Here is a 12,679-nt window from a genome sequence, read left to right on the forward strand (position 1 = left end):
GTAGTAATCACAATAAAAATAAATCTAGCAACCACAACCTAAGTCAAACCACAGACCACGCACACAAAGGAACCCATCTGGTGGTGCACAGGCAGCTGCCTGGTGACACTGAATGCCACTTGGGCTCATCGATCCCCAGAGAGGCTGCTGCTCAGTCAGAGCATCTCAAAGAGAGACCTCCTTCTGATTGTCTGAACATGAGTAAATGCTCAGATACTATTCTCAGCTTCTAGACACCAGTAAGAGCACCATGAAAGCCTGTTTGCCCACCTTCCCTTCCCCCTCCCTGACCCTTTTGTCTTTAAAGCCCTTGCAACACTCCATTCCCATGGGTGCCAAGAGCAGCCAGCCCTCTGCTTCTGGCCCATGGGACTGAGGGCAGGGTGTGGAGCAGTGTGTGCATGTCGGAGCATGAGCATATGTGAACAGGACCAGCTGGCCTCTTCTGTGCCCATTTCCCTATCATTTCCATCTGACATCCCCTGCTCATTGTGATTTTGCAACCAACGTTCACTAGCACAAAAAGACTAGGGAGCAAGCAAATGCACAGATATTTAAAGGGAAAAGCTTTATTTCTTGTTTTCTTAAATCATAGTGGACTGTAAAACAACAGGGAACAATGAGATCAACCCTTAGTAAGCGTATTTTCTTTTCTTTTTTTTTTTTTTTTTTTTTGCCTTTCTTTTGTATAATTCAAAACAGAACAAACAACCAGGAAATATCTGTCACAAAAAACATGCTTTTTAATAAAAAAGAGAATAACGTTTATTGAGAGGGATTGTTTGATTGTTTTCTGGATATGTACAATAATAATGTGGGAGGATTATGCTAACAGAAAATGCCAAACATCTGAAGTGTGAACGGTCCAAAAAGCAATGGTCTTAGAGCAACGTCTAAGTCAACAGGAACAAGTGAACAGTGGTTTAAGGTTTTTTTACAACAAATTACCAGCCATTACGACTGAAGACCTGACACATCATAATAACCTGCAGCGAGATGTACAGAAATCCATAAGACAACATAGAATTTACACAAGAAGGTAACCATTTGCGTAAGAATTTCCTCCAGAAAATGGAAGCATGTTCTAGACAGAAAAAGAAGGGAAAAAAAAAAAAATGAAAGAAGTAGGAAAATACTAATATTGGATATCCTCAGTTCACAGTGAATGCCAGTCGTCCTGGGTCTAAACACTACCAGTTTCCCTTATCTGCATCCTTTCTGCCTACTCACAATTAATCCCCTTATCATTGTGTTGTAGCTAAAATTACTTTACCTGAACCTTCCCTTGCTATTTCCTCTTCACTGCAGCTCTTGTCAGTGATGTGCACTTTACACAACAAAAAAATGCAAACTTCGACACAGCCTCAAGTGAAAGAAACATACACCTTCCCGGCATGAACAGTATTAATCACAGCTAATCATTTCTGCACTAAGTGATGCCACACTAAACATCATACAAATCCTGTTAATCAAACTCAGTAGCAATAACTCTGGGGGAGGGGAGAGGATGGAGATTAATAATTGCCACCAGTTATGTTTCCCGTGTGTTGCAGTGATTTCTTCCACTGCCTGCCTTCAGGATTTATTTTTTCTTAAAGAGAAACAGTAGAGGGTACTGTGAAGTGATAAGAGGTTGGTTTTATGCCTCAATTCTGCTGTGACCTTCCCAGAGAGGAGGCAGTGTAAAATTCAAGACCATATTTTTTCCTTCAGTTGTTCCTTTTTTTTTTTTTTTTTTTTTTTAAACACACAGCTCAGTCTGGGTTATGTGCTCCCAAATGCCGGATGCAATCCAAAGGACTTTGTTCCACCTCTAGGAGTTACTACAGTCTTCTCAAGTAAAATTAAGGGTGAATGTGTTTGTCTCAACCCAAAAGAAAATTGATATTTTCATATTATTTTGAAAATTAGGCCACAGTTCCACCATATTTTCTGGCTTCTGTGTGGTAAGGGATTAGTGCCACCATTCCTGCTTCTGTATCTCCAGCCAGAGAATTCTGCAGCATGGTAGTGCCTATGTGGTACTGCTTATATGCCACTGGCCACAAAATGGTCAGAAAGAAACGGATGGAGATAACTGCTGATCTGAGATGGACTTAAGTCACTGAAAGCTGGGTGGCACCAGCTGTTTTCAGCACATTGGTGCATCCAAGAAGGCTGAATGAATAAGTTTAGAAGGGAAAGAGAGACACTGGATGTATTTCATACAAGAATGAAACAATAAAAAGGGTAACATTTTTGCACTTTACCACAGGAGTTCAAATACCCTCTCCTCCCGTCAAAGTAATGCCCAGCAGAAGGGCCCATGAGGAACTTTGCATCAATGGTACCAATACTGGAGAATTGCTGGGGATGAAGCAGCTGACATAGGGAGCAGCATAACACCACCTAACATTACCGATGGTATATCCATATGTAACACTACAAGGTGATGGAAAACACAGCAAGGACAGCAGGGTAGCAGAGTCCCAAGCTGCAGCAAGTGAGGATATGCTCAAGTGCAGTAGCTGTAGATGGAGAAACAAAGAAAAACAGCTTACCTTTAGAAAACCTCCGGTAGGCAAGATACTCTTGCCTCCAATATCGACCCTTAAATGAGGTCTGGGAAGGGGTAGATCCTGGCTCCATCCCTTCCAATCACTCAGATGAACTGCATACACCTGAGCTCCCCTGCATTGGCCCTGCCTTCCACCAGGTGCTCAATCACTGCTTGAAGCCGTGACTTAGTGTTTCCACTACATCATACCATCAATTCTTAGAATGAGTGGCTTGAGGAAACCTGAAAACAAGCCTGGCTTCATTTACTGGAAGATGAATCCCCCAAAGTGCTGCTCAGTTTCATAAGGACTGAAGGTGCTGGGCAGGATGAAAGGCTGTAAGCAAAGAGGTTAATTATTGTGGCATTTCAACAAGAGGAATTTGAAGATATTTGCCCTTACATATACAACTTACAGGAAATTCTCCTTCTGAGAGATTAAAAAGTCGTGTAAAAGAATTGATGCCTGTTAGAATCACTAAAAGCAGGGGAAAATGAGGTCAGAAAAACCCTTTCTGAAGTGGTATTGGGTTTGGCTGCTGCAATTTTGGGCAGCAATTACTTCTAAGTGTATACATGGCAAAGTTCAGCTATTGGCACATGGCAAAGGTGAAAGAGCCAAAACTGCAGCTGCCCTGGTCAAATGTGCTCAGAGAACTTTGGTGATTAGTTTAAATGGCCCAGAATTATAGTACCACAGTATATATTGATGAGCAATACTACAGAGAAATTGGTTGACTGCTCTCTTTTGAATTTTAGTCTGTGGGCTACGTCTTGAATTTCTTGCTCCAGCTTTTATGAATTCCAAGAGGCTGAGCATCTGAGTAAGAGCTGTAGGATTTACCTTCTGATTACTGACTGGCCTACATGTAATGTATCTGTTAAGTATAATCACCCCTGGGTAAACATTCGCAAATGAAGAAAGCATGGAATGAGAGCATATGAAAGTGATGACAATACTGAGATAAAAATGGGAATTTATCACCCTCCCTGATTTTACCGTCAAATGGACACATCTATATTTTACAATGTAACTTCTTACCTTTGAAAAAAAATAATTATTAGTTAGTGACACTGTTTCTATTTGACAGAAATTCCAAGTGGAAAATACATTAAAAATATTTAAATATTTCTGAAAGACTGTGAAAGTTTAAAACTTTTTAATCCTTACTCGGTATCAAACTAAATTTTAAATTCCATCTGGGGAATAGAAACATCATGTTTTAGCTTGTACTAGCCAAACTAGTGCTAAACAGATAAAATAGGAATTTGCAATTTGCTCTGCCTGAAAAAGCGTTGATGGTTCAGCAGAGACATATTCCTGATCACAGCTTTTTTTCTCAGAAGAGGAGGCTGTAATTGAAAAACAAAGCAAAACAAAAACAAACACAGATAAGTCTATAAGGCAAATGTGGATTACTGTAGAGTATGGAGAAAATGACCTTCCGAAGTTAAAAGGGGAAGCTGAAATAGCCAATAATTGAAATGTCATAGAAAGAACAGAGCTGGTAAGAAAAAGCAAATATTTAAAGATGGGAAATATTTAACAAGTCACTGGATTAATTTCTCTGCCAAGGTCATCAGAATCAAACACACTTCTGTTTGAAGTAATGGACATCAGGTAGAATCTGAATAACCTCATGGGTATAAAACAACCTTGGGGGCCTCTTTAGCTCAGATGCATTTATTCAGAAGTTTTAATGCAGAAGTCCTGCCAGTGATTGCATATTTTTCAACGAGGTAGATCCACCTTGGTGAAGAAAAATAACAACTGGAATTTATTAAAGGAAGTTCTAATTGCTGTGCAGATATTCTCAACTTTTACTGCTTACTCTGATGGAGCGCTGGTCCTAACAGAATCCAGCTCTTTTATTTCAAAGAATCCCAAGTGCTAAGTATGAGATGCTCCTGTCACTTGACATACACATGATTTATGTCCCTTTAGGGAGCTGCTCTGAGTTTTGCTCTTCTCCTTCACTGGTTTCTCACCATGTCTTCTCTGTGGAAATATCATTGAGATTAAGCTAAGAATCACAAATTAAGATCAGACTGAGATTTTAAGGTGATTCTTCCTGTTTTGTTCATCTCCAGCTTAATTGCAAGCAAATAATGTCTATGCTCATGTTTTCAGTGTACTGACTCAAACTGTAGTTCTCCTCAAATTATGAACAGCCTCATTTTCTAAAGGTTGAGTCTTACAAGGATGTAACTTCATTAAAACAAAATAGGCTGGAAATAAGTCTCCAGACAGAGACTCAGAGACTGCAAAATGCTCTGAAATGATTAAGAATTCCCGTTCCTCCTAATTCTTCCTAATGACACGGTGGGAATGAAGCCGTGCAATGGGATGGATGGAGGCTTGCTGCACAGCCCTCAGCATCTCTCTCCTGACCAAATCAGGGAGAAGGACTCGGTGCATGATGGCTGTACAGTGCTGGATGTCTCCATCTCCACTGGTCCCCTGTGGGGCAGGGGAAAGCCTTGGTTGGTATTTTTTTTTCCTAAAATGCTCATCATCCTTGCCTCTTTCCCCGTGGAATTAATACCTATTTAAATACTGCTAAAACATCAGCCACATCAGTTCAGAGTGAATTTAATCCGAGTACTAATTTTACGGAGAAACATAAACACACTAGTCAAGCTATTTAACGTGGCAGTGTATACACACTCCTAATAATACTAATGACAACATCTGTTCTATGACATTAAATGAAAAAGATGACTTGTAAATGTTTATGGTAGTCCGTGATTTAATTTAAACACAACTGAATTGGTTAAATTTACAATTTAAACAGTAGGTCATCTGTATGTACATCCTGTATTTGGACAGTTCCTATATTATTGCTACATTGGTAAAATTAATTTGTTAAAGGACGATATAAAAGCCAGTCTTAGCTTGTTGGCTGAGCACTCAATACAAGGCATTTTAGTGGCTAGAAGGGGAAAAATAAAACAATCATCTGCATACTTCAGTACTGTAGTAAATGACTGCACTGACAAGGTCACCATGCTAAATTGACATCATCCACACCACATCCAATTTCTAAAAATCCTCCAATATTTTCATGATGTTGTCTGTAAAAACCTCATTAAGTGTCAGACTCTTAGGGTTTTTTCCCTCTTGCCTGTTTAATAAGCAATTTATTTTTTTTAATTAAGAATTCAGTATGCTTTTAATTTAGGAAAGAAAGCTTGAGTGCTCTGTGTTGTCTGTGGTAACATGGCTAGCTTTGTAAAACACCATTTCCTCCTCTACTGTATCCATAATTGTATTTCCAAAGGTAACTCTCATTGAATCAGATAACTAGACATTTATTTTGTAATCAGAAGCTAATTAGATTGTTGTTTATAGCATAAGTGATCAATAGCTTTTATTCTGGATCACACAGTGTCACAGCTCTAATAATTTATATTAAATACTGATACTGTAATCAAACCAAATGTATAAAAGCTTCAAAAAGCTACGCACTATACTGGGAGGTTATTAAAATTCCTGATACTGCTTAAAGTATTTAATGTGCTGAATACAAATGATATTTTAAAGAAAGCTTTGTGGATCAAAGATGGATTTAATAATTGTAATGTTTATGAATTTGTTTTGAAAATATTTTTAATTGGGTAATGTCAGACTTCTGGATTGTAACGCTGTGTTCATTTCCATTTCAATAGGTTATACTATCAGCTCCTTTTGACATAAAATAATTTGATTTATTTTTTAAATCATGAATCTCATTATCTTTTTTTCTGTTGTCACTAGTTTTCAATAATTTGATTAGTTTCTACAAGAAGAGCAATAGGAACCACATGGGCTTTGCTGGTAATGATATGCTATATATTTCTTGCAAAAGCAGTTCTGACACCTTTGAAAGTAATTTGCAGTTTCTTATCAGCACAGAATTAAAGAGTAATAGTGTCTAATTTGTTATGTTCAGTGGCACAGAGTATCCTAGAATTCTATCACATACGCAGTGCTTTGAAACCTATATCATGTGACCATAATCAAGAGTACGTAAGTGAATTCTGTAATTTCTGAAAGTGTTTGCTATTAGCTAAGAAAAAGCTCAAAAGATGAACTGGTCAATAGGCTTAATGATCTCTTAGTAAAAGGCCTATTCTGCAAACTCCCAAATTTCATTGTTGTTCATAAAACAGTAATTTGTACCTTACAGTTGTATAGCAAATAACTGATCCAGGCGTTTCAAAGCAGGCTTGGGCGGTATTGTGTAAGTCTCAATGTAAATCAGTACATTCAGCATGAAGAATTCTTTGCTTGGTAAAATCATCTCCTACTCCAGGAAAAACAAAAACCGATTACTGTTGATCATTTAGACACAACTGCTTGTAACAGTCACCAAGCCGTCACAGGAAGGTATAAGGACAGCCCTCGGGAGAAAAACACTGCCTGTCTGATGACACTTAAAACTTTAAAGGATCCCTTCCACATACCGCAGAAAGTCACCATGAGCCAGCACATACTGTCAGTGTCACTGAATGAAAGCCAAAGTGATCCAATCATGTATGCTGGCAATACTGCCATCCAAACCATTAAAACATTTATGGAACAGGTCTTGCAAACAGCTCATCATGTCAACAATCCCATGGGCTGCAGTAAGGACGACGAGGGTGAGAAACGCCTGTCACATGGGTGAGTGTGCATGACGCTGCCTTGTAACTGGATCAACCATCCTTTTGTGCTGGTTTTAGCAGTCTCAGTAATAAACCACGGTTTAAATGATATCCTACTGCCTTTTTTTTTTTCCCTTTACAATGTTGTGATAAAAGAAGTAAGGTATGATGTTCCTGTAACTTTCTGAGCTGACATTATCAGCTATATATAAACAGATAATGCTGTTTTAGTAGAGCAAGTAAAATGCGTATCTTTTTTAATTGAATGAACAGTATAATAATTGGGCTATATTGTCACAATGGAATCATAGAAGACCACTGACTGTACAACTGAAACCCTGCAGCAGAATTTTTTTCCTACTGTTCATCATCCAAGTTTATGAAATGTACGTTTATGGAACTTTCACAATGGCTGCTTCTTGTTAATTTAAAGAATCTTCACCCTCGTTAAGGCTAGATGATTATAATTAAAAGATAAATGTTTTGTTAGAAAGTTCTATGCCACACTCTATGAGAATTTAACTGAAAGACATACATTATACCTGTATGCGAATTAGAATGGCTTCTCAGCAGGGAACGCAGAATCACTTACAGTATGTAAACATTTAAAGAGGAAAATGCTAATACACTGAAAGAGTTTAACATCAGTTGCAATGTATCAAATGAAGTTTCATAAAGTCCACTCTCTGGGAGAACATTCACCATTAGACAAAAGCCTGGCATCCTTGATAATCTGGAGTTTGAGCAATTTGAAAACCAAAACCATCCAATGAGATAAATGAGGATCTTATAAAAACTGCCATCCTCCTTTCTCAGGCAAAGGCCAGAATTAATATCATTATTAAAATAATCCAACCAGATCGCTTTACAGGCAAATTTATACACCGTCTCTTTAAAACACTGCATGCCCAAAAGCCTGTTGGGTTTGGAATGTAGCACTGCACCAAGTATTTCACAAAGCCTCTAAATATCACAAGAAGCTTTTTTAGAGAGAGAAAAAAAAATTCCAGCTGACAGACTGTTCTAGCAGGAGTGCCTCAGCTTAGCCCCCAGACCTGGAATTCCAGATAAACAACAGAGGACAGGAAAGAGATTTTTTTTTACATGTCCTTTTGCAATGCAGCTACAAGACGACTGATGAGCTTAGGAACAAAAAGAGTGAGAGTGCAACTGTCATCAGAATGAGCGGTGTGCTTGGATAGAAGCTTGTAGGAAGAGCAAATGAATTCTCCGAGGATATGTGACTGGTGGAGACTCCTGGTGTGTTGTCTTTCCCAATAGCATTCTGCAAGACACAATACTTTCCTTGGTCACCATTACACACTGTCATTGCAAACTACTTAAATCCATGCCATGGAATTCATTTTCTCTTTGTTCATGTCCCACCCTCCACTGTTACCTATTGCTATCACAGATTGGAAGATACAAAAGGCACAGAAATTGAAGTCAAATTATAACATTTTAAAGTTAAGTTAAAGGATAAAAGCAACATTAATGTATAACATCAGCACAGCACGACTCAGAAAAAAGGAATAAAGTACTAAGAGATCCCTACTTCAACAATGGTTCCACGTGTAAAACTTCCTGTTGTTAGGAATGGCATATTTTTGAGCCATCAGTGCTTATCCTGCCAGTTTTAGAAAAAAATAAAATAATGCAACTTCTGCATAGTCAAGACAACAACTTCAGTAATAAATTGCTTCTGGATGCCAACAGATAAAATCTCATCCTTGGGATCAGAGAAGATGGAGGTTTCCAGCTTATAAATTCTTTTCTTTCTTAAGTCTTCCTCCTCTAATTTTGGTATTTACTTGCCTTGTATCTTATGCTAGCAATAATAAAGCAGTAGGCACAGGCAAGTATAGATCTGTACATTAAAGTGAGCCACTTCAGATGGAGGTGTAATATGAATATTTTTCATTGCTTATCATCTTCAGTAAGAAAAACACAGAATCAGAACAAAGAGCATTTTATATTATGGGGCACACCTGTGCTACGAAACACAGAGGATCTGCACTCTTACCTCATTAAGACAGAGTTCTGTATCTACAGATTCATTGGATTTCCGCTTCTTCTGCGCCTAGAAACAAACACAAAACTTATTCCCTGTACACTTATACAGCACAAAACAATTACATAAATTCACAAGGGTTGTCAAACTCCTATGATTTCAACAGTGATTTGTACACGATTAGCAAATAAACTTTCCCAGTGTAACTGCATGCTTTCCATTCTGATTTGAATTTAGAATAAAACTTTAAGGGTACTCAGTAATTACAATGATGAGAGCTGCCAGCTGCAAAGAACGTGTTGTGTTCTGTGGCCCCTTAAAAATGATGCTGGATGTTCATGAGAAGAAATGAAATATGACAGTTAATAATTACCATAATACTACTGAATATTTGAAAAAATCGACTATATTTCCAAGCCTTAGGAAAATGCACAATACGTGAGTATTCTATCCTTAATAATTCTTGCAATATCTTCACGTACTCTTTCCAAAACTTAAACCTAGTTTTAATATCTTGCATGGCTGCCACGTAGTTTATTCTGAATGGATAGAGATAAAACATTTAAGGTCTTTTAACATATATACCTGTAAGTCAAAACGAGCTGTTTGTTTACGTTATGCTCACTGACTGTTACATATGGCATATTAATAAATGCATGAACATTATTGATGATCAAAGCCTACAGGAAATGAATCTGAAATACCTTCATCCACATCTTACTATGAGCATACAGTTGCTATTACTGGATGCTCTCCACCCTTGCTCAAGAAAGGAACATTTGCAGTGGCAGCACTGCACAAAATGAAAACAATAGCATGCACTCTGCAACACCATCAGAAGGTGTTTAGTTGTTTAGAAGGTGTTTAATATTTCCATTGCTCAAGTGAACTTGACTGGGCTGGGAGACTTTTCTATAACGGTTTTGGCAAAGATGGATTGGCCTAATGGTCATGTGAGGAAGTGCTAAGGATTTGGATTATACACCTCCCAGAAATTCAGTTCTACATGCAACCATTTCGTTTAATATCTGAGAGCCTTTGGTGCTGCCTAGGGATACAAAATATTCTTTGACCTAATTGCTGATTTTAGAATCCAAATGAAAGAACCGAACTATTCATTAAGAAGCACATTTTCATGACACTTTTGTATATAAAATAGATTTACTAGAGTCAACCTAAAACAGCTGGGATTTAAGTGAAACAGTTTAGTTATAGTAAGAATGCATATTGTATACATGTCTACAGTTTTAAAATATATGAGAAAATAATACCTCAATTAATTAATAAAATCCTCCACAAAATCTTTCTCTTACATATCCTTTCTTCTAATTACTACCATTAAAGTGGTTATGGTAAGCATAAATTAAACTATCTAAATGGAAAAAAAAATGCCTCAAAGTAAACTTACTGTAAGAAGAAACAACATAGCAGAGCCTTCCTGCTGTGTTTGCAATGATGGTGGTTTCCACACCGACTAGGAAACATTCTTAAATAGCAGCTGGGGAGATTTCAGCTCTCAACTGAATGGCCAAAGGAAGATGGATAAAGGAGGAGAAACTGGACTTCGATCCTGATTTTCTTTTATCCTAAACGCACTACACTGAATTGAAGCGTGAGGCTTAAAAGGAGCTATAAGCAGATGTTCAGATCGTAATTGTGTAAACTACAAGGACTGTAAAAACTCTCCAATTTAGCACTGAACCTAAACATTCAGTGCTAAATTTCCTAGTCCACAGAAGCATCTGCCTATGGGAAGGATTGTTCGTTACTGCGTACACCTCCTCTAGATTTGCAACACTGCATTAACCACAACCTACTCTTGCTAGCTGGTCACCACATACAAGTCAACATTTTTCTTCCTCCAGCTCTGTGTTCCTCAGGATAGAAACATCGTTATTTTGTTTATATGCAGTAAAGTCTTCCCTAACTTCATTCAGGCTGAAAAACAATCGTTTACAACAGCTAAATCTAAATCATATTTACTTCTGAGGATACTATTTTAAGGGTTAAATTGACAGGCAGAAACAAAACCAACACCAAAAAAAAAGTTTTTTCCAATCATTATGATCAATATTCCCTAGCTTTAGCTTAGAAAGTCGTACTTCTCTGGATTCATAGTAATTTTAACATCAACACTTATTCACTTGCAACCTCTGTTATCAAGTCCTACTTTCTTAGAATTGGAAAGTAATTTTAATAATCAGGCAGACTTCTCTGCTATTAGAGAGGATAATTTCTCCCATTTAAAAGTACAGCAAAAAATGCCGCCTCTTTTTGGGGGGAAAAGGCAGAGGGAAAGAAAAAATATCACTTTGAAGAAGGGATGAGAAATTATATGCCAAGTTTCAAATTGGAAGAGTACATTTTTACTGTTGAGTTATAAACCTGTAAAAATGGGTTATAATGGAAATGCTGGCATAGGCTGCACTACTGTAATACAACAGTGCATCACTAAATCAGAAGTAATGGAAAAAAAAAAAAAAGTCCTATGTGTTGAAGAGAGTGCTATAGAAAGCATATGTCCTGTAATTATAACCTAAAGGGAAAATTATTTCTTCCTCAGTCTTCTGCAAAGGGCTCTGCAAGCACCAAAACTGCTGTATTTGTGCCACAGTGATTGAACACCTGATACGAGGTAAAAAATAAGGACTTGGATGTTGTGATGATTGTCCTGGTGGAAATACAACCAAGCAGGGAGATGCACTTGAATTATGAAGGATACTCCCAACCATTGGCTATTATTCTACAACATCTTCCATTATCCTAAAAAATTAAGCAACAGAAACCTGTGCCCATCTTCTACAGCTGCAGACAATTCACACAGTGAGCATCTATGCCATCAACCACTATGGGAAATGAGAGTAGTTTGTTATAAAAGACTAAAGATTGAGCACCAAACCCCCACCTCAGGCCTCCTACCTGCCTGATGAACCAGGCAAGGAGGTTTCCTCAAATGAGTTGGAAGCACCTAATTCTGCAGGAGTAAAATAGCACATGCAAATGGTAAATAAGTCAGTATTCAAACTTACAATTATTTTGAATTTTATTATACAGCTCTTATCTATTGACAAGAAAATCTATACAAATTTCATCATTCAACAAAAGACAAGCTGATAAAAAAAATAATAAAAAAACAGTGAAAGAAAAGCAGCTTAAAATAACTGGCTAAACATATGGAAAGAAGTATGAAATCTCTTTCACTGAGGTAAAATAGCATTTGCAAATGACATATACTCAGCTGTAACATGCCTCTGACTGTACAATGAGTTACGTGAGATGGGCTGACACGCTGGCTTTGCAGGGAACTGTAATTCAGTAATGGGGGCTACTCTGGCAAAGCTGCCCCCATACTGCCAACAATTTTGCACTCACTTAAGCTTTTATATTCTGTAAAAATGAACATCTGCTTTCACAGAGAGTCTTATCTCTGTGGTAGCACAAGCAACACATTATATTTAGATATAATGGTATTCATGCACCTCATGATGAGCTCCTCAGTACACTGT

The 12,679-nt window shown here is 37.6% G+C and overlaps 1 protein-coding gene across 1 annotated transcript in view; it reads right to left on the minus strand.

The window, feature by feature from the left end:
* Positions 1-549: 549 nt before the first annotated feature.
* GFRA1 (GDNF family receptor alpha 1) overlaps positions 550-12,679 on the minus strand; it is a 142,392-nt gene continuing 130,262 nt past the window's right edge. The window contains exons 8-9 of the mRNA XM_085229315.1: positions 9,186-9,242; positions 550-8,447 (exon numbers count right to left, since the gene is read on the minus strand). Coding sequence (XP_085085441.1) covers positions 8,286-8,447; positions 9,186-9,242 — 219 coding nt within the window. The 3' untranslated portion in view covers positions 550-8,285. The remainder of the gene's footprint in view (positions 8,448-9,185; positions 9,243-12,679) is intronic.

This window comes from Meleagris gallopavo, chromosome 8 (assembly GCF_905368555.1).
Source record: "Meleagris gallopavo chromosome 8, MGAL_WU_HG_1.1, whole genome shotgun sequence".
In the NCBI taxonomy this organism is placed as follows: domain Eukaryota; kingdom Metazoa; phylum Chordata; class Aves; order Galliformes; family Phasianidae; genus Meleagris; species Meleagris gallopavo.